Below are 22,957 nucleotides of genomic sequence, written 5' to 3' on the forward strand. Positions count from 1 at the left end.
ATGAAGTCATGCTACTGTGATAGATTCACTATGCAGTTAGCATACATTCTGGATGTTAGCATTTATTTACCGTTCAACATTAATGGAGCCTTCCCAAATGTGTAAGCTGCCTATTCCACAGTCTGATAAGAAGCCAGATATTCCCTCTCCCGTTTAGTCCAGAGGTCATGGTGTCAGTGGCTTTTGTTTTATTAATTAGCCCATGCAGTAATTTCCATTACAGGATCAGGACTGTTTTAAATGCAGCACCGCCGGATGTCTTGAAGATCACCTGCATCCAATATTTATTTTCCTCCTGCTCCCTTGCGCACAGAGATTTTTCCAGATTGTTTGAAACTTTCGATGAAATGTACTGTAAATAATTAGATATTAAAATGTTTGGCAATTTAATGTTTAGGAAGTTAATTTTGAAATTGTTCCACAATTTGTAGACACAGTCTTTCACTGATTGGTGAAGCTCTGCCCATCTTTTCTTCTAAAAGACTGCCCCTCTAAGATACTGTCACGCATAGACCAGGTGTCGGGAACCGGGAGTAAAACAAGGTGTCGTTTATTGATCTTAAATAGGCAAAACACAAGAGAGTAAGAAACGGCAACGCAGGAAACGATAAACTTGACTGAAACTGCACTTCAAGTGTAGCCAGGAGCGTAGGCAACTATAGTATGATAGTATGTTAACTGTAGATCGGACGGCGAGTGAAGGGGAAGGCGGACCTTATAAAGGAGATGAGTAAATGGCGGACAGGTGTAGGTGATTAGTAGGAGGGGGAGGCTAAGAGATTGTTGAGCATTGGAGGGAGGCGTGTCTGGTGGCTCTCTGACAGGTACACTATTTATACACAATCATCTTACTGACCTGTTGTCAATTAACCTAATGTTTCTCCAAATGTTTAACATAATAACACTTACTTTTTCCAGACTTTTGTTGCTGCATCCCAATGTGTTTAAAACGTGTTGGTGCAGTCATCAAATTCAAAATTACCTTATTTATTTTTTTTCCATAAAATAGAATTATTAAAATTATTAAATTAAATTGATTAAAAATTCCTTAGTTTTTTTTATATTAGGTTAAACATTTATGTTTTCTCTGACCATCCAATCAAAGGACGTGAAAATGCCTATGGATTCTATGTGGCCTCAGTGACTCCAGCTTGCAATCTTCTTGCTTAAAACAGCAGCTCTAAGCAACTTGGATTTTGAAGGATGACAGATTTTGATGCGTGATGTGACGAATGAAATATGAAAGTATAGAAACTCATCTATAAACAGACACTACAGAAAGCAGCGCAAGACAGAGAAACACTATAAAGAGAATAGACTACTGGGAATAATTTATTATGTATTCATGGAAAATAATTATTAAATGTAAGTCAGAATCAAATAGATTTTAGGCCAGCTGAGAAGGGCTTGCTGGCCCTAATGGCCTGCCAGTGGATGGATGTTGGAATTACGCTTTAAGGTTGAAATTTTCAAAATGACTTTTCGAAGTAGAATTGCTCAGCACTTTTTCTTTTTCTTCAGCTGTACTGGATCAGGCCGCTATATTGTGTTTCTGCTTTCATTTCCAAAGCAAGGATTTCTCGCTTGGTAAAATTCAAGGACCAAATCTTTTGTATACACAGTACAACACCTGGAAAAAGAATGCTTTCATTAATCTTTGCTCCTCAGGCACATGCATCACCGATCTCGACTCCACGACACGACTCTTCTGTTGTTTCAGAAAAACTGTGTGGGCTGCTTTTCAGGTCACTGTGGCCGAGTGCTTTCTTAATTGACTCTCTGTACACTTTTGTTTAATACGCAGCCGTTAAATCGAGTGCTATAAATAGAGCGCTGCATGTAATGAGCTCATGGTTTCACTCCTGAGAGTCCCGGCAGGATGTTTCATAGCCGATGCGCCTTATCATGCTCTGTTTTGAGTGATAAATGAATTAAGATAGGCTATGTCTTTACAGTTTAGTGTGGATGTCACCGATATAAAGTAAATATTGTTACTCAGATGGTTCGAGTCACACTGGTACACGTAGAGTACAAAGCATTTGAAGTAAAGTGAGCCTGGTGCTCGTCCAAATGCGCAATAAGTGTAGCATGTGTCATTTTATTTACCCTCTTATATACTAATATACACTGGCTGTCAATGTTTTAGACACATTAGATTACACAATTAAATATACTGTATAGGTTTCATTGTCTTATAGTTTGAAGACAAATATAAATAGTGAAGTTAATGGCCATGTACATGTGGATTTCTGTACGAATTTATTTATAATTAAATTATATTTCCAAGTTTCTTTACTTTTAATGTTTTGGAATATATGGAAAAAGTATTTGGACATATTTTCCAGTCATATGCAGTTCGTCCCCAATCCGTTACCATAAAGTTGGAGGCACACAATCGTACAGGACGTCTTTGGATGCGATAACATTAAATCTTTCCTTTACTTGAACTAGGAGACCAAACCTGTTCCAGCATGACAATATCCTCGTGCACAAAGCCAGCTCCATTAAGATAGGGGTTGGATTGGAAGATCTTGATTGGCTTGCTATAGAGCTCTGACCTCACCCATTTTATCAGCTTTGGGATAAATTGGAATGCCGACTGCACCCCAGGGTTCCAAGATATTACACATGTTAGCGTTCATATGAATTATGCTTTAACATGCTATAACAATGAATAAATACAATGAATTTGAGTTCAATTTCATATTCATATGGATATTGTCACAAAGCAGCTTTACAGAAATAAATAGATTAAGAATATACATTTTAAATTCATAAACCTGCCCCTTAAGAAGTTTTAGGTGACAGTGGTGAGAAAAAACTCCCTGATATGATCTTAAAAGCAACCCTGAGAACAAGCAGACTGAAAAGGAAACCCATCTGCCATTTAATTGTATTTCTATCATTAGTGATGTTATTAGCTGTTTACTGAAGGGCACTTGAGAGCAAAACTGTCCTAAGCCACTGTCATTCATTTTATTTTATTTTTTATTGTATAGCACTTTAAACGATATACACTGACTCAAAGTACAGAGATAAAGCGGTAATAAATGTATAAAAAATACGTACGTTTATTGCCTATAAGTTTGTTCCTTATAATTGTACGTTTATCCCTAATGAGCGAGTCAGTGGCAACTGTGGCAAGAAAAAACTCTCTGAGATGGCATGAGGAGGAAACCGTGAGAGGAACCAGACTCAAAAGGAAACATTTGAGTGTCACCAAATGTCCATTCAATACTGCAACAAACTATTTATATTAATTACAACCCAAATCCTTTTTTTTATCCTTCCTACGTTCTATAGACTTATAGCAAAGCACTGCACAACTTTATAGTGTAAAAGCAAATTGTTTCTATCAACTGTGAACCTATTTCAACTGTAAATTCCTACTAGGTGAACAGCTCCTTGGCCATGGAAATGAATATTTTGGAGCTTACCACGAAATCACCTATCAATGTTCAGTCAACAGAACATATGCCATATGCGCTGCAACGAAAGTAATGATGCCTTATTTATGCTTTTGAGCTCATAACTTTGCAATTTTAAATAACATTCTACCATAACACAGCCCAATATGAGACCAATTATAATGTTCCCAGGAGGCAGCAGAAATGTGGCCTTCAACATTTTTCACTCACTTTTAAAATTCAGAGTTTGTTTGTTTTCTCCCCCCCCCCCCACCGTCTTCGTTTCATTTCATTTCCCAATGTTCTGGGCCATAAATACCTATTTATATTTACAGACCTGAGGGTTAGGTACCGATACCCCGAATACACGATCCATCAACTAATCCTCATTACCAGCTCGCTTCAAAGCCTCGAATCAGAACATTGGATGTACATGTGAGTAATTTCATGGATGAACTGAAACTGCAGAACAACAGCAAGCATAATACATTACTGCACATTCCACCTGTTGCTTAATGAGAAAACCCTGGACTTGAGATTTTGTTTTGATTTTTGTTCTGCTGATTGTATCTACAGTGTGCTTTGGCAAAGTATCGTTCCCTCTTTCTTTCTTTCGCCTTTTCCTTTTTTTTTTTTTTTATCTTTTCTTTTCCATAGCTGATAAATGATGCGAGACTTTTTCGGCGTAAACAAAGGCGATTTTGGAACGTCAACTAGATTCAATGCGCATATATCAGGTATCAACTCCAAACATTTATAAATGTTAGAAAATGGGATCAAAAGGAACCACGCGAGGATTTTCACCTGCGGTCCACCGATGACGTTTGCCGAGCTTGAACGAGAACTTAAAAAGATCTCGTCGTCCCAAACAGCTCATTGAAATTTATACCAATGACTTTATCTCCCGTCTTGGTTTCAACAGCTTGTATCACACATACTCCATTCAGACTAGATGTAGTTTTGTTTTTCCATAACCCTGGAGATCAAGTGATCCTTTTTTTTGCCTGCCTCACTAAACAATTTTAAACACATGGGTGCAATCTCTCACCCAGAGTCACCGAAAAAACCAGCATGGACTTCACACGAAAGGAGCCCAGAGCAGAATCGGCCTTTGCCAGGCAGTAAAGGGTTTTCATGGCAGGTGTTGGTTTGAATGGACGAGCCAAAGATTGTTTTGTCACAGCCTCCTTTTGTTAGCACTATTTCCATTTTCACGATAGGATCAGGTAACAATTTAGTTTGAAATGGCAATAAAACAAAGTGGGGAAAAAAAAAAAAGGCAAATAATATTAGTTCCATGTGGGAGCCTTATCACAGTTAAAATATAAATATTCAAGATCTTTTGAGGTCTACCCAGCTGTATTGTCTGCATGTTCATTGGTGAACATTACTGCATAATGGAATTAATCAAATCCGGCCGTTTTTTTTTCCAAACCAGTGTTCACAATCTTGAAAAATAAAATTAAATATGACACTGCCTCCAAAAAGAAAGACCTCAAAATACACTGACTATAATGGGCAAAGGTTTGTGGACACCTGATCATCAGATTCATATCCTTAATCCATGAGCCATATATTTTTTTCTGTTCTAAGAAGGATTTCCACCAGATTTTGTAATGTGACTATTAGATTGTGTGATACAAGAGCACAAGGAGGTGGTTTTCATAACATTGGATTTTGCCTCATAAGTTTTTAATTGTGAATTTAAATCCCAGCATTACCAAGCTCCACTGCTGGGCCATTTAAACCCCTCAATTTTAATTTCTTTGAATTATATCATCCATTTAAACAATGGCTGTAAAGTATTGTTGAGATGAGAAGGTTCTGATGTTGAGAATTCTGAGTGTGCTACACTGACTACACTGACAACATCATTTAGCTGTAATAAATAGACATTCGGTGCCACCCAGCTGAGGATGGGTTACCTCTTGAGTCTGGTTCCTCTCGAGGTTTCTTCCTTATGCAATCTCAAGGAGTTTTTCCTCACCACAGTTGCTCAATAGGGACAAACCTGCACTTATTAAAAAATAAACAAAAAAACAATCTTATTCATTCTTTCTTTTCTTTTCTTTTCTTTTCTTGAGCTATTTAATGAGTTGCTCAGTAGCTCCTGGTTCCACAACATCAACCGATTGCATAAGACTGTAAAAAGGACAATACTCATAATTACATACACTCCAGTACTCATGGAAGTTCTCACTCTCCAGTTTTTGTATTGTTTGAAGATTTATAATCACACCCTTGATATCCAAATGATGATGGGTTTCCTTTTTGAGTTTGGTTCCTCTCAAGGTTTTTTCCTCATTTATCTAGGAACTTTTTCCTTGCTACAGTCAAGCCAGTCACCCCAGGCTACTCATCAGGGATAAATACACAAATAAAAACGAATGAATTGAATGAAATTTATCCCAAAAATTTTCACAGGATCAGTTTCTATAAAGAGAAAGCTTAATGTTACAACATACGAAGATAACCTATATAATTACGTGCTTTCAATGATGATGTGATGGTCCACCTTCTAGTGTCGGTTTGATGGTCCTACGTTTAGTGTAGGTGATGGCAGCAGAGTTCCTGCAGCAGACAGAAACCATCTATTTAAGCTCATTGTTCTTATCCAGAGCAATGAACGTGCCCTTTATCATTCTGTACATTCAGAATCCCCACCTTGGTTTACAGTTGCTTAACAACATCATCTCACTGACGATAATGCGAACAAATAATTGAGCTCTGCAGGTCTGAAATCTGCTTGGAAAAACTGCAACTCACTCGAAAGTCAGGGGCATTTAGTTCTGATCTGAAACACATGTTTGCTGTGCGATGAACTGAATCGGAATCGAAACAGAATTTGAATCAGATGAAAGGGCTAAAACGAAATGCCATGCGCGTGGAATCAATCAAAAAATTATCTCATTTTACAGGCAGGTGCATGTTTGCAGCAAAAAATGACACAATGTCACACAAATGCAGCCATGAATGAATGGTGGTCTCTGTTGTGTGAATGATGCCATCATGTGGACTCTTTAAACACATCAGGTAACAAATACTTCTCACGCTTAGTTTAGCACTTCTAAAATCACAACAAATCACTAATTTACCTCAGATCACTAGGCTGGGGTTTGTATGGACTGTCACAATATAACCCTATTGAGAGCACTGTCGAATTCTCGATTCTGATTGGTCGAAAGGTGTTGATAAAAACAGCAGCCCTTTCAATAGTTTTGTCCATAAGGCAAATCATAGATTTGCATTCATTTGAATACCAATTTGGTAAAATGCTCATCATAAACAGTGGATTTCATTTTGGAATTGTCAGTGTGGTACAGTTTTCAGTGAGGATTGGTTCATATTGAAGTTTCGGAAGGCGTCTCCAGTGTCAGGTAACAGTCAGAGGTGAAGCTGTTTTTCGACATGGGGGAAATCTTTCTGAGGGGCGTTGTGGGTCAATCAGAACTTAAAGATTTTCATCGTTTACATTCTCATGAGTCCCTGGTTCAACTGCATGGCCACAAACAAGGTAAATAAATATATCATAAATGAAGGCCTTTAAATTCACTCCTGGTTTTACTGAGAATGTACAGATTTTCAAGTCAAGTCAAGAAGCTTTTATTGTCATTTCTACCGTATATTGGTGACCCAGTACACAGTGAAATGAGACATTGTTCTTCCAGAACCCTGGTGCTACATTTAACAACATAGAGCTACATCCCACAACATAAAGCTACATAACAGAACACTGAGCAAGGACTAAAGTAAATCAAATTTTCTATCATTTCTATTGATTCTAGATTATAAAGGATTTTCTGAACTTTTAGACCATTTGTAATGTCTTTTACTCCTATTGTTTTATTTTTTCAAACTATATCAACACACCAATTCAAAGTCAAATTGTGTATGTAGGCCAGTAGGACGAGAGCCGAGCCACTTTTCTTCACAATACAAGAAAAGAAGTTCCTTCAATTACCAGACAGTTTACATAACATGAACCGAGCAAGACTGTGACTGCGAAGGGCCTTATCTTCAATTTACGTTGAGGCTTTAGAGTTTTGGCAACAGCACAAACTACATGGTCAAAGTCTTGACCGATTAGGCTCATTTGCAGAGATAAAAATAATATATAAAAAAAAAAACCTGAATGAAAAGAACATTGAGGCTTGTATTCATTCTTCTCCTTGTTCCTTTCACCCAAGCACCACACATGACATCATGGAAAACTGAGGCAGCTTTTAAAGTGAAGTGGGAAATGTTGTATTTCTCACAGTGTTAGGTCGAGAGTCAGGAGAGCCTTCACTCTAGAAGTACAATTCGCATCACCGGATTCCACAAATACCTTCAACCTCATAAAAACCTTGTGATTTGAGTGGCATTTAGGTGGGGTCGACTCTAAATTCATGATAGACTGAGACTTTAGCATGGATTACTTTATCAGATGGTTCTAATAAAATACCTTTAAAACCATTTTTTTATTTGGCCTACTCACCTAGTTTGTATGTCTGGAAAATATAGTGCATTTAAAAAAAATAAATAAATAAAAATAAGAGTACTTGTAGTCTGCTACAGAAAAACAATCGCAAGATTTTAATCATCTGAATACAGACTAAAGCTCGAAATCTCATCTCTTTGGAACACTATTTATTCTTAAAGGAAAGCAAGTATTACCAGTCATTGCCCTTACATGTGTGTAAAACAGCTTTTATAAGCTACTGGTTTTCTAGTGAACTATTAAAACAACGCTAAGTGCTTTTAGTTATTCTTGCTAATTCTTGCTACCTCCAGCCAAATATCCACTAAAAGAATCCAATTCCTTGCTGCTATTCAAAGCCATTCGTCCAAACCTCACTCCGAAACACTTTTCTCCCGAATCCCGACCCTAAAGACATGCTCACACACAACAAATTGGTAAGAAACGATGGAAAAACAGCAGCAGTGGGCTCGTTCCAACCAAGTTATTAGACGCATAATTCCAGATTGAGAACCTTAGCAGTCCTCTACACTGATTGTGGAAATTAGTTCAGTGTGCAGCTGCTTGGTTGGAAAAATCTGGCTAATTATGCAAACTGTATAGTGTATTTATGGGCTATATTTCAAGCAAACCAATTTTAAGTGTTGTTTACGAACAAAAGTATTAGGACACCTGACTTTTCCAGACAGATGTGGTTCAACCCTCAACCCTACTGAACAACTTTGGGATGAATGGAACGCACCCCAGGCCTCCTCACCTCACTACATTAATACCTGACTTCACAAACACCCTTGTTGCTGAATGAGCAACCGTCTCCACAAGCGCACCCCAAAATCTAGTGAAACATCGAACGATGTTATCAAAGGTACAGCTTTCGTGCGTTCATCTTTAGACCTTTATTAAAACGAATTCAAATGCTGTAAATGCTAAGAAAAAATACAACATACTCCTTCCCAGGTGCAACTTACATTACTTAAGGTACCAAAATTGATAGTACATTGATCGTACTACCCGAGCAATGAGGGAAAGTTAAACCTTAAGTTTTACCCTTATTTCTGTACAATTTTTTCCTGTAGGGATTTATCTATCAGCAGAAGCACTGTAGAAAACTAATAGAAATCTGTCCTGCATTGAAATTGAAAAAGATGAGCTTTTTTCATTCTGTTGAGAGATACTAGCGCCTCTACTCACCATTGTTGTTCTGAGCTTGAACCGACGCTTTGGGCCCGACCTGCCTGGTGGAATTACCCACGCTTGTTGAGCTCTTCTCTGCACTGGGGTTGGGATTCAAAATGCTCTTGGACCCTTGTTCAGCACCAGAGTTTTGGCTTCCTGTGTTCCTTGAACCCCTCTCAGTATTAGTGTTGCAGTTGCTGCCCATGTGCTTGGATCCCCTTTGAGCACTGCTGTTTGACTTGCCCATGAGCCTAGAGCTGGGATTGGTGCTGTTGTTGGGGTTTAATGTGCTCCTGGAGCTTGAAGTACTGGTTTTGCAGTTGGAAGTGTTCCTGGAGCCACACTGGGTATTGGCAATTGGGTTTCCAATGTTCCTGAAACCAGGCTCAGTGCTGGAACGGCTCTGTCCGAGCCTCGGCTCAGTGCTCTTCACGGCATTCATTGCCTTAGTCCCGTGCTCCTCTTCTCTTCAGATCACCCACAGCTTGTCCCCCTGCCAAAACACACTTGTCAGGATATACCAGCATAGTCGCAAAGGCAGCAGTGTGTCATTTTACATTTGCTTGATGACAGCATGACAGTAAATCATACCTGATGTACAGTATTTTCCACTGAATCAACATTAAATCGATGTCAGATTAAGGCTAAACCTTAAAACTCTTGTACACAGACCTTCATTTCCAAGCGCATCGGAGAACATGGCTTAGCTATAGGCGAGCGCTTTGTTGATTTTGATTAAAATCCACTTAAGCCGGAAGACATTCAGCAGCAACTAGATTGTCTCTGTTTATTTATGAAGCATAAGCTCACTTCGAGTCCACAAACGTTTCGCCCCACTAGTGCACCAGCCAATTTATTAATTTACAAAATGTACAGAGTACAGACCTTGCTAAAGGCCTCCTCTTTTGGATAGAACCCCCTTACACACACACACACACACACACACAAACACAGGATTCAGTAGCTTTGAGAGCCCCCTCAATGTGTCCCGGTGAAAAACGAGGCCCTCTCTCTGTCTCTCTTGGTCTTTCTCTTCCACAAGCCAAGAACTCTGCATGTATAGTAGATCATCTACAGAATCGAACAGCACGAGGCATTACAAACAAACGCCTCTGTTTTCTTTAATATGCTGTATTTTGGAAGCCATTTACATGACTGAAAATCATTCATTCACCCTGACAAAAATGGCGCAGACTGTAAATATTTTCATGCAAGCAAAGTGAATTTATGGCACATCCGGGAAGTTCAATTCACTTCAATTCATTTTTATTTGTGTAGCGCTTTTAACAATGAACATAATCTCAAAGCAGCTTTACACAGATAATGTGGTGATAAAAATGACTAAGATGTTCTTTATAAGTGTAAGTTTGTCTCTGATAAGCAAACCGGTGGTGACTGTGGCAAGGAAAAATTCCCCGAAGCTCAATAACCTAATGATAATGTAGGAGATAGGGATTCTGGTGAATAATGGAAGAATCAAACTAGAAACTAATTTCAATGAATGTATGTATCCGCATAAGCAGCGTTCTTTCACCATCCAGTATGTTTTCCATCTAAGTCGATAATTTCGGATTATTACCACAGGAACAATTGAAATAAGTACTATATGTATGCTAAGTGTATACTTTAATTACACTTAAATTAAGATAAATATAAACACTAAGCCGTGGAGATATGTTCAATCTGGCAATAGTGCAATAAGGACAAGACAAAGGCACACCTTTGGTATGAATTTGAATGTTGATTACACCTCACCCTACATCAGTATCTGACTTTACAAACACCCTGGTTGTTAGAAGAGCACAAATCACAACAAGCACTTATTAGATTAGATTAGATTAGATTGCATTAGATTCAACTTTATTGTGATTGTGCAAAGTGCGTGTACAGAGGCAATGAAATGCAGTTAGCAACTAACCAGAAGTGCATAAATGGCTTGTTTACAATAAATAGCAATATGGTAAATGAGGGTATGGGTCTATATATACAAAGGCGAGAGTAATTAATGTACAGAAGGTGCGGTAAATAATAAGATATGGCCAGTGGTCGACGAAGCAATTTTGAGACACAAGTTAAAATATTAGTTTGGTGAAAGAGCTTTCTTTGCACTTTCACTTGAGTAAAAGTACAAAACTTTTTGCGGTGAAATTGACTTAATTATTCAAAGTAATATGATTTTTTATGGCTATAATGGTCTTATTATTATTTTTGTCTACAAAGACTCTAATGTTACTCTCAGCACACCAATCTATTACTAGAATGATATTAATGAGCCAAACACTGATTGCTATTTATTCAAACTATCATGAGCCCTAAACTTTCTTTTCAACTATTTAAAAAATTATTGCGTAAATTAAGCCACTGTGTTGTTGTGACGAGTTCGAGTCAGGAGTTTCTTCCATCATTTATTCCTCCCTAAATCTTCTGCTTGCTGTGGAACTGATGCCGAACTGTATGCTAATGCTAATTAGATGCCACAGAGTGGCAGGTTTTGAACTTGTTTTGATTAAAATTTGGATTGGCAGCATGCTAAGTGCTTGACCAGTTAGGTATTTATACACTCATAAATGAAAACGAAATCGACTGATTTTACTAAATGTATTGGCTAAAAAGATAAAGAGATATTTGACTTTGAAATGTAGTGAAGTTAAAGTAAAAGTCTCTCCCAATGTAAATACTTGAGTAAAGCACAGATTGGGGCTGTAGAGATTCCTCAAATAACTTCAGTAATTCGAGTTAAAAACATTTATTTGTCTCGATTCTTCATTTAGCCAAATAAATTGTGTTTCCCACAGACCATTATTACTGAGGATTTTCTCTCTCTTATTTAGTATTGCTCTTTAATAAAGAAAAAAACAAATGACATTTGCTTTGTCAAGATGTCAAGAAGATAACATGCCCAAATAACATTATATATGTTTATAAAATATCTCAGAAAAGTAAGTACACCTCTCACATTTCAGCAACCGTTTTAGTTTTTCTTCTCAAGGGACAACACTATAAAAATTGAAACTTGGATATATTTTAGAGTATTCAATGTGCAGCGGACCTCCACTTCTGCAATGTTTATCTGTCTGTTTTTTTTAAGTTGAGCTTCTGTACTTGACACACAGCACGAGAACTTCTTTGATGGACCCTTGCGAGGCCTGTTCTGAGGGAACCTGTCTTGAAAAACCTCTGTATAACCCTGGCCACTGTACTGTAACTCAGTTTCAGGGTGTTACCAATCTTCATATAGCCTCTGCATCTTTGTGTGGGGAAAACATTTTTAATTCTCAAATCCTCAGAGAGGATGTTATACATCCAGTGGTCAGTATGAGAGAATTGTCCTCAAAGCACCACATTTTAACTGCTTTAATACAACATACACAATTTTGTATGGTCCTTTGAAACAGACAAAAACATAAACATGATGAATAGGACATGTGGCTTTGAATGGTTACATGGCATACAGCTGTTATCACTGAGGGTGTACTCACTTTCGACTACTCTAAAAGTTCCATTTCTATAGTATTGTCCCTTCAGAAGATATACTACAATAGTTGCTGAAATGTGAGGGGTGTACTCACTTTTGGGCGATCCTGTATATGAATGTCTGTATGAATTGATTAGATTAGATTCAGCTTTATTGTGCAATGCCTTGAATAAAATTAAATGATAGTATACTATATATTATACAGTATATACAAAATAAATATGGGTTGAATATACAGTACTGCAATGATAAACATAACTAATGGTTGGTGCCAAGATGCATAGTGGATGAAGCAGTGCAATATAGACAGAAAGTGACAGTACAGTACAGCTGTTCAGCTGTTCAGTGCAGTAACAGCCACAGGATAAAAGCTATTTTTAAGATCTGTTTGTGCAGGCTTTGAGGCACCTGAAGGTCTCCCCAATGGGAAAAGGGTGAATAGTCCATAATTGGGGTGCGAGGTAGCACTGATAATGCCTCTTGCCCTTTGCAGACAGCATCTCATCCACTGATCATTCCACTGATCACAGACCAGTAATAAAACAACCCAGTATAGATACAGTAAACTAATTTTTGTTCCATGGAGGCCCCTGCCACTATAGAGACCAACAAGATTAGAATCAGATGACAAACCTTGTCTTTTTGTTTCTGGAACGAGTCTTTAATGAGGTCTTAACTGATGGGCAGGACTTGAAAAAAAAAAAACCTTTCTCAGATGGAATCCTGGCAATTTATATTCTAGCAACAAGTTAGGACTTTGTCGATTAAGCGTACCAGATGAATGGCAAAGCGTGGAACATGTCAGATCTGTGGGCTAAGACACGATGCCATTCCGATTACTTGCAGCAGAGGAGGCATCTTCAAAGCCTGAGATAGATAACATCAATATAATATGCGCTCGTGCACATAATTTGCGATTTAGGATGGAACGGTTCAATGGAATTCATGAGTAAGCTTATTACAGTATCCATAATGTCATCACTGTAGATTGTGGTCGGGAAAAAAAAAACAACGCAGATCTCAACTTGTGGCTTTTGTATGAGCGAGCAACTGATTTAATCACTCTTCAACTTTCCAGGGTGGTCTGCTCCAGAACGGAATAGTAAAAAGTAATTAGGTTTACAACAAAGCCGCTCCAAGCGGTCGTTGTCAGCAGGAGGCCGCTTTCATTGATAAATTATTTCGGTGGGCAGGCTCATGTGCTGTGTTTTCTTTCCTCCTGTCAGTTTTAATCATCTTTCCTTTCTCTCACTTTGCACATTTTTTTCCTTTTCTCCCCTCTTGGTCTTGCTGACCACCAGTTGAGTTGAGCCATGGCCAAAGTTATGGGAGGTTTTCATTGCTTTCCTTATTTATGTTGGGGTTATTCCAGGACTTCCAGGATAACTTACACTACTAACAAGGAATTAACACCAGGAACTTTTCACCAATTATTACAAAGCCATCCTGAACTGCCACCCACAGCAGCAACAATTTTTTATATGGTCATGGTGCATACAAAAAAAAAATGATGCCATGTCTTAAACATGAAGAACATTTAGTTTGAAAGAAACGTCTCCGGGAAAAAAACAAAGGAGCGGGTTGAACCGAGCTCGACGACAGGTGATAATCAAGTGGAATGTAAACGTGAAAATTTGCTCCGCGACGTCTTTAACAAATGAGGTGCAAATGCACTAATCAAAGGTTTTTACGAAGAGCAGAGGTGAAATGTAAAAGCACGCCGGCGATGGTTTGTGCGATAAGTTCCAACAGTCATGCATCACCGCGTTTTAGCATCTAACGTACAGTAAATAGACCCCCGCGTGAGCAAAAAAGGTGCCGGCAGTACAAAACAGCGCATGTCACGCCACGACAAGCTGTTATTCAAATGACATTTATTTAAATCGAAAAATAGGATTTGGCAAGATTTAAAGCTTTTGCCATTCTATAATAAACAATGGCATGGCTATATTGAAAATATTTACTTAATTCTCTAAAGTGACTTATGGCAACATTGGCTACTAAACAGAATGTCATGAGTGTTATGGCGTCAGGTGCCATAGACTGTATAAATATTCCCTGTACACTTGTTTATAAGAAAACCCCATCTGGTTTTGGCGAGCAGAGGCAGACATAGCGGTGACCCCAGGTTTTTCTAATGGAAAATATAACACAAGTGTTTGCTAAGCTGGGGCTAAGCCGAGAGAACTACAGCAGTCAACTGTCAAGTGACAGACAAGACAACGTTGTAAAAGACTACAGGCTTCAGATTTAAAGGTCAGCATTTTTTTTTCATGCCTTGTAAATAGCATGTTGATACCTGCAACTTTTTAACTATGGTTCCTTGCATAACCGAGCTGGACTTGATGCACCTGATATCCATGGCTGTATCTACGATTGGGGTATGTTTGGAAAAAAAAAAGGAATAAAATAAAAAAGTTTATTTTTAAAACCAATTTTATTTATTTTTTTTCAGGAAAAAATAATTGAGGGAAAATTTTGTATATATAATACGTTTGTTGACAGCGGAACATCCCATTCAACTTTTCAGGGGAAGACGTTCCACTAGATTTTGAAGAGTCATAGAGATTTGTGCTCATTCAGCCATGGGGTGCAGTCAGCGTTCCACTTCGTCCCAAATGTGTTCAGTTGGGTTGAGTTCGGAGCTCAATAGCAGGCCACTTAAGATCTACCACACACTTCCAACCCATAATATGTATATGTAACATTATATGGACAAAAGTATTAGGACACCTGAATTTTCCAGCCATATTTAATTATATGTAGGCTATAAGAAGTTCAGTAACACCCTGAAACTCAGTTACAGTACAGTGGCCAGGGTCATACAGAGGTTTTCCAGGACGGTTCCATTTGGAACAGGCCTCACAAGGGTCGATCAAAGAGTCATGAGTGCTGCCTGCCTTGCTTTAAAGGTTGCAAAAGGAGAAGGTCTGCTTGTCAGTGCTCAGACCATATGCCACACTGCAAGAAGTCAGATTGCATATCCATCATCCCAAAAGGAAGCCTTGTTTTAAGCTGGCTCACAAGAAATCTGGCTCAGATGGTGTCCAGCTTGTGTGGTGACACCCTGGTGAGAAGGCCAAGTATGTCTCGAGATCAAAACCCTATTGCGCACCTATGGGGTATCCTCAAGGGGAAGGTGGAGAAGTGTCATGTGCTTAACATCCAGCAGCTCTATGATGTAATTATGGAGAAGTGGAAGAGTATCCCAGCAACAACCTGTGCAGCTCTGGTGAATTCCATACTGAGAAGGCAGTGCTGGATAAACAGTGGTGCTCACACAAAATATTGTCAATTTGGACACAGTTTTGACATGTTTACTAAGGGCATACTCACTTTTGTTGCCAGCTATTTTAAAAATAATGGCTGTATGTTGAATTATTTTTAAAAGAGAGTCAAGTCAAGTCAAGTCAAGTCAAGTTTATTTGTATAGCGCTTTTCACAACAGACATTGTCTCAAAGCAGCTTTACAGAAAACAACAGTGAAGGTGAATGGTGTGCGTTTGTCCCTGATGAGCAGCGGCAAGGAAAGACTCCCTTAGATGATATGAGGAAGAAACCTTGAGAGGAACCAGACTCAAAGGGGAACCCATCCTCAGTAAACCTGTACTGCTGTACAAACTGCACATCACGCTTACAATCTAATCTAACTTTAATATACAGACATATTTTTACTATTGGCAACACCATCTGCTATTCGAAATCTCATCACTTTACCCAATACCATCATCTGTCATACTTCTGACCTTCTGCACCACACGCAGACGCTTTTTTTTAGGACATGTACCCTATTTATAACTAATATGACTTCGTTTGCTGAGCTTCTATCAGCCGTGGATGACGAATGCAGACAGATTAAAGCTGATGTGTGGAAGATTAGTTATGTAAACGGATGTCTAATAGATGATTGGATATGCGTCTAAACAAATACAAAGAAAAAGGCAGGGAGGGTGTTCCATGTTCATGAATTTGTTTAATAACTTTTGATGATTGTTTGATTTTTGGACTTACAGCCTTTTGTTTAATCACACTTTCAAAGTTTGGGCTGAAAAAGCATAAGGCATTCTTCATTTCTTGACACCCTGATAAACCCCAAACAAATGAAACACCAAACTAAAGCAAACCAAAGCAAAGTGCATCCAACCAAAACAACCCACACCACATCAAACCACATTACACCAACCTAAACAATGCCAAACCAAACTCTCCAGAGTCCCATTATAAAATTAATTATTCAGCAGTGCAAGCAGCCATTCACCAAAACTGAGGTGATTGTAAAGGATGGGTGACTTGATCCTATTTTATGAATTCTTTTAATACTAGTGTTGTATTAAGAGGATCAGAAGTTAAATAGGCTAAAGAGCCTTAAACCTAGTTAACATAAATAGGAACTATTTTCTCTTTAGCTTTTCTGCTATTCATTGTACAAACAAAACAGCGTTCTCTCTCTCAGTCATATATCTTGGGTCGATCAGTCAAAAAGTTAAACAAGCTCAAGGGAAAAAATGTCAACATTCACTTGTTTCTTTAGAAAAACCTAGGAAGGTTAAAACATGAGGTAACTGTTGAAGTACAGTTTATATGACAAAATATATTTTGTCACAAACGTCCAGCCTATTTTAACCTATTCAATATTAAGTATGATGGCTTTCTTTCAAAAATACTGGTACCAGTATTGGACAAAAGTTGTTTTCTCGTGATCACGAATTCATTTTCTCATGATTTTGACACGTTTTCTTGACATAACAAAAGTTGATTTCTCGCTATTACAACTTAATTTTCCCGTCATCTCGACTTAAACATTGTTTTGTTCTGATCAGTGCTTATTTTTTCAGTGTATTCGACATATGAGAATGTATTAGAGCAGGGTTCATCAACATGGTGCCCGCAAGGACCACATGAGTATCCCACGGGCCTTTTCTAAAAATAGCTGTTTCCTACTTTGTTAAATCATTGTTGATAATTATTGTGAGAAATCATTAACATTTTCAGTGTCTTCACATAGATGAATATCATTAGTTATTAATAATAACATATAATAAAAGGTAATCCCTTACGAGGGAAATATCAAGGTCCGTGACGTCGGAGTGACGTGGGGCCGCCTTCCCGTGGGCTCACCACCTGCAGGAGGGACCATAAGGGACGGTGCTGTGAGGATTGGGCAGCAGTCGAAGGCGGGGGCCTGCTTAGACTGCTGCCCCCACGACCCGAATTACGGATAAGCGGGAGAAAATGAATGAATGCATGAATAAAAGGTAAATTGAGCAAATTTGTTATTTCAGATCAAACTGACAACTTGTGTATCAAACTGGTAGCCCTTCACATTAATCGGTACCCAAAAAGTAGCTTTCAGTTTCAAAAAGGTTGGTGACCCCTGTTCTAGAGGCATCATTACAGCATCATGGATGACCGAATTCGCTTTTACTTTGATCAGGGACTCGCACTAACTAGAGATAAAGTCCAAATTTGCTGCAGGAAATTATTAACTTTCCCATAGAGTTTTAGACATCAACCTGTTTTCCATGATATCCACCAAAAACATTTACAAGGCGCAAGATTCTCTTGACGGGTTTTTACGTTGTGATCACGAGAAAACTAAGTCGTGATAATGAGAAAACATCTGTAATGCCAAGGTCACAAGAAAACTAAGTCATAATAATAAAAAAACAAATCTTATAGCAAGTAAATTATGATCGTGACTACAAAAAAAAATAAAATTACAATGCATGGCCTCTTAGGACTTCCGTAATATTGTTATAACCAACTACTAAAAGTACTTGATTAGAAAATATGTGATATCAGCGGTCCCTAGTAATACCAAGGTTATATTTTATAGGTTAAAATCTCCTTTCCTTTTTTAATACCAGATACATAATGCATACAAAATGCATTGAGAACACACCTTGATTTTAATTCTCTATTAAATACAGTAACTATATAAATCCATTCAAAGTGAACTGACCTGACTGTAAGCATCATAAACTGCCAAGCGTTCCAGTTTTCTTCTTTGATTGACGTCATGCGGACATTACAGTCCTCTTTAGCCAACACACATTTAAAAACACAGCTGAACTACTTGTGCAGGAGGAAAATATTTAACACTATTTAATAATCAGCACCCACATCCTTTGGAAAGAGTCATTGAACTTGGACACTTCCTCGATTCTTGGTTCGGAAAGAAAGAAAAAAAGAATGAAGAAAATTTTGAGTCTACTTGTGCTTACTTTCAACAGAAAAATAGCTCCAGTTCCCCAGATTTGAAAGAAAAAAAAAAAACAGCAGAGCAGAGATGCCAAGAAAGATTTGAATATTAGCTGAAAGAAGAATCAGGGAGTCTCAAGCAGCTCACCAGATCCAGGGGTCCAAATCCAAAAAGGCATCAAGTTTGAATGCTCTGTGCTGTAGCCAGTCTGTAGATATTAATGTTGGTGATTCACAAAGGATGGATTGATGGTAAGTGAGCCAGCAGGTCTGCCTTTTGAAAATATATGAAGAGGTCAATACAAGGTTTCATTTTCAGCATTGGATTATTTGATCTTAATAAATGTATGAATGCAGGGTATTTGGGGATTTTTGTGGACCCTGGTGGCTCAGTGCCTCCAATGGATGTCTGATAAACAGTAATGGCAGGTAATGAAGTACAAACACTTTTATTACTGTACTGTAGATTTTTCTGGTATCGGTATTTTATTTCCCTTTTTTTTTTACTTTCTTTTCACTTTCGCTGATAAATTTTTTTTACACAAATATCTGTATTTTCTACTTCTTACATTTGAAAAAACAGCCTCGTTACTTTAGTTTTAATCTTTTTGTTGAGATGATCAATATTTTTTCTTCTCATTGAACGCGGTTTTCAGCCCATCAACCTGTTTCCTGTCAATATGTGGCTTTTTCAACCGACCACTTGTAGATCATTTCCTGGATTTCACACACCACAGACGTTCTGATCACCTGATCATCATCTCTGCTTGTGTTCCATATGGTGGATGTTCAGCCTGGATAAATTCATTGGGTAAAAAAATTTGCGATTCTTTTGCATTAAAATATTATTACAATGTGAGGTCCAGTTACCAGCGTAAAACTAAAACAGGTTGTAGTAAAGGCTACTTTTAACTTAAGATATGTCAGACCCAAACTTCTTTACTTTAACTTGAGTGAAAAGTCAGTTTTTTCTAGAGTCTTTTAAAACATGAGTGAAGGATGTGTGCACAATCTCTGCTAATAAATACATTTACGGCATTTCGGCAGATGCCCTTATTCAGAGCAACTCACGTTTATCTCATTCATACAACAGAGCAAATATGGGGTTAAGGGCCTTGCAGAGGGGTCTTGAAGGGGCAGCTTGGTGTAGCTGGGATTTGAACTCATGACATTCAGGTCCAAAGTCCAATGTCTTGACCGCTAAGCTACCATCTCCTTGTAATAAACAGCAAGGTATGGAGAATTGAGATTTTTCACATGCATGAATACAGAGCTAGCATAACAAGCTTAACTAGCTTGAGTTGTGTGCAATAGTTTGCCCTGCATCATTCTTATTACATCATCAGTAAGATTGTATAATATAACATATTGCTCAACTCGAATCGTTTAATTACCAAACTATTTAGGGATATCAGATTTTCCGATTCCTATCCGATATCACCAGCATTCATCACTGGACGCAATGGAATGTCGAAGCGTTCCTCATTAATCAATAAAGACTTCACTGCTAGTATAAATAGATGTAAGGACACCGAGGTCTGGACCTCAGTAGTTTTTGGAAGGTTTTGGATTTTTTTGGCACATACACTGTATACAGCGTGACCACTTTCAGGAAATAAACTGCCGCTTGTCTGTTTTAGTTAAAGCGTAGACACTAAAACAGTTTATATGCACACGTTCTTATTAATTACTGTATGTAACACTTTTCTTTTTTCCCTGGAATAGAATGTTTGTTTGCTTGACAAAAAACATGATCTCAGTTCAATAATATATTAACATTTTGAAACTGGATAAAATAGATAAGTTGTTGATGGTAAGATGTTTTTCATGGTGTTTATTTTGGAAAAATGTGCAAGGTTAAAATAAGAACTAGCCTACTTTATATGGACAAAAGTATCGGGACACCTGACTTTTCCAGCCATATGTGGTTCTTTCTAAAAACTGATACCACAAAGTTGAAGGCCCACAATTGTAGAAGATGTCTTTGGATGCTTTAGCATGAAATGTTATGTTCACTTGTGATGGAAGACTCAAATTTGTTCCAGCATCGCAATGGTTTGCATAGGTTGGAATTGCAGGAAATTCTTGAGTGGCCTGCTATAGAGTTCTGACCTCAACCCCATTATACAACTGTGGGATGAAATGAAAAGATGATTGCAGCCCACCCTTTGTCTCCCCACCCTATATCAATGTTTACCAATGCCCTTGTAGCTGAATAAGCCCAAATCTCCACAAGAACACCCTGAAAATGTAGTGGAAGATCTTTCCAGAACTGTAGAGGTCATTAAAACAGTAAATGTGAACTAAATATGGAATAAGATGTTCACAAAGCAAACAAATGTTATTGTCAGGTGTACACAATACACAGTGGGGCAAAAAACTATTTAGTCAGCCACCAATTGTGCAAGTTCTCCCACTTAAAAAGATGAGAGAGGCCTGTAATTTTCATCATAGGTACACTTCAACTATAAGAGACAAAATGCACATTGTCTGATTTTTAAAGAATTTATTTTCAAATTATGGTGGAAAATAAGTATTTGGTCATCTACAAAAAAGATTTCTGGCGCTCACAGACCTGTAACTCCTTCTTTAAGAGGCTCCTCTGTCCTCCACTTGTTACCTGTATTAATGGCACCTGTTTGAACTCATTATCAGTATCAAAGACACCTGTCCACAACCTCAAACAGTCAGACTCCAAATGCCACTATGGCCAAGACCAAAGAGTGGTCAAAGGACACCAGAAACAAAATTGTAGGCCTGCACCAGGCTGGGAAGACTGAATCTGCAATAGGTAAGCAGCTTGGTGTGAAGAAGCAACTGTGGGAGCTTATTAGAAAATGGAAGACATACAAGACCACTGATAATCTCCCTCGATTTGGGTGTGATTTTCTGGATTTGTTTTTTCTCATTTTGTCTCTCATAGTTGAAGTGTACCTATGATGAAAATTACAGGCCTCTCTCATCGTTTTAAGTGGGAGAACTTGCACAATTAGTAGCTGACTAAATACTTTTTTGCCCCACTGTATGTATGTAAGTTTATGGAGGAAATTAATTATACCATACTGGGGATGAAAAATGAGCTGGATGTGCCAGATATGAGGGGTAAAGCACGATCATTTTGTAGTAGTACGTAGGCATTTCTAATGAATCTGGACTTCACAAACTCTACATTAGTTAACTCAAGTAAGCCCGGAAATCTGTGAGTCTAACATTACTAACAGTACTTCTATTTGGTTTATAAAGCAGGTTTTGTACACTTTAGCAGTGAAATCAGTAAGCTGCCCGAGAGTGCTGCCATTGTGTACATTTTGTTCTTTAGCATTTCCAGTTTCCATTTTAATCCTGAGGAAATGTCTCTCAGCACTTTACCTAAGCAGCGGGAAAAACGCAAGTGCTGAGTGTCAATTAATTCGAGCACTCAGTTCAACAAGGTTCTAAAGGCCATGCCAGCAAGCGCATCAAGCCTGGAATGTTTGTCCTCAATCTGTGCCAGTCCAATCAGTTATGCTTTTTTTTTTTTTTTTTAAAACAACACTGGGAGGTGTGCTCAGTCCCTCACACTGTGTGGTGAGATCAACATGAAATTGTGCTTGTGACCATGGCCTCAGCAACCTTGTGCTTCACATCGTGTATTGAACACGTTCACATGCATCGCTGCAGATTTCCGAAATTTCAGGATGATACTAACTCTTTCACAGCTCACCACTTTGTTTTCTTCTTTTTAGTGAAATACTGTGTTCAATGTACAGTTTGATAAAGATGGAAATATAGTTAATAGGTTTTGGGATGCCATCCAGATGAGGATAAGGCTCCCTTTTCAGTCTGGTTCTTTCAAGATTTCTTCCTAATATCATCTCAGCATGTTTTTTCCACCATTCTGACTGACCTGCTCATTGGGGATGATGCACAGTATATTCATTGAGAAATATACTTCAATATACCGTCTCGATTTGTCCCATAAGAAATGTAAATGTCACACTACAGTGTTTTGTCCCGTTTTAACCCCGAAGTGGCACAGCCTTCGTCAAACGCTACCTCTGAATGCCTACCAATCATCCTGGTACACTACAGGTTCCCCTCCTTGGCCATGAATAATACTGTGTGTGTTTAACTTGGAAAATAAAGAGAAGGCTGTGTAATCTAAATACATAAGGTAATATAAATACAAAGAAACCATATAATCTCCAGCGAGGCTGGTGAGCAGCATGCGAGCGGGTGCGCGTATGTGCTTGACATTTT

The 22,957-nt window shown here is 38.2% G+C and overlaps 1 protein-coding gene across 12 annotated transcripts in view; it reads right to left on the minus strand.

The window, feature by feature from the left end:
• myocd (myocardin) overlaps window positions 1–22,957 on the minus strand; it is a 107,667-nt gene that overhangs the window by 29,867 nt on the left and 54,843 nt on the right. For all 12 annotated transcript variants that reach the window (XM_083556927.1, XM_083556915.1, XM_083556922.1 and 9 more), the window contains exon 3: window positions 9,058–9,535. In XM_083556927.1, coding sequence (XP_083413053.1) covers window positions 9,058–9,484 — 427 coding nt within the window. In that variant the 5' untranslated portion in view covers window positions 9,485–9,535. The remainder of the gene's footprint in view (window positions 1–9,057; window positions 9,536–22,957) is intronic.

Source organism: Silurus aristotelis, assembly GCF_946808225.1.
Source record: "Silurus aristotelis genome assembly, chromosome: 12".
NCBI lineage: Eukaryota > Metazoa > Chordata > Actinopteri > Siluriformes > Siluridae > Silurus > Silurus aristotelis.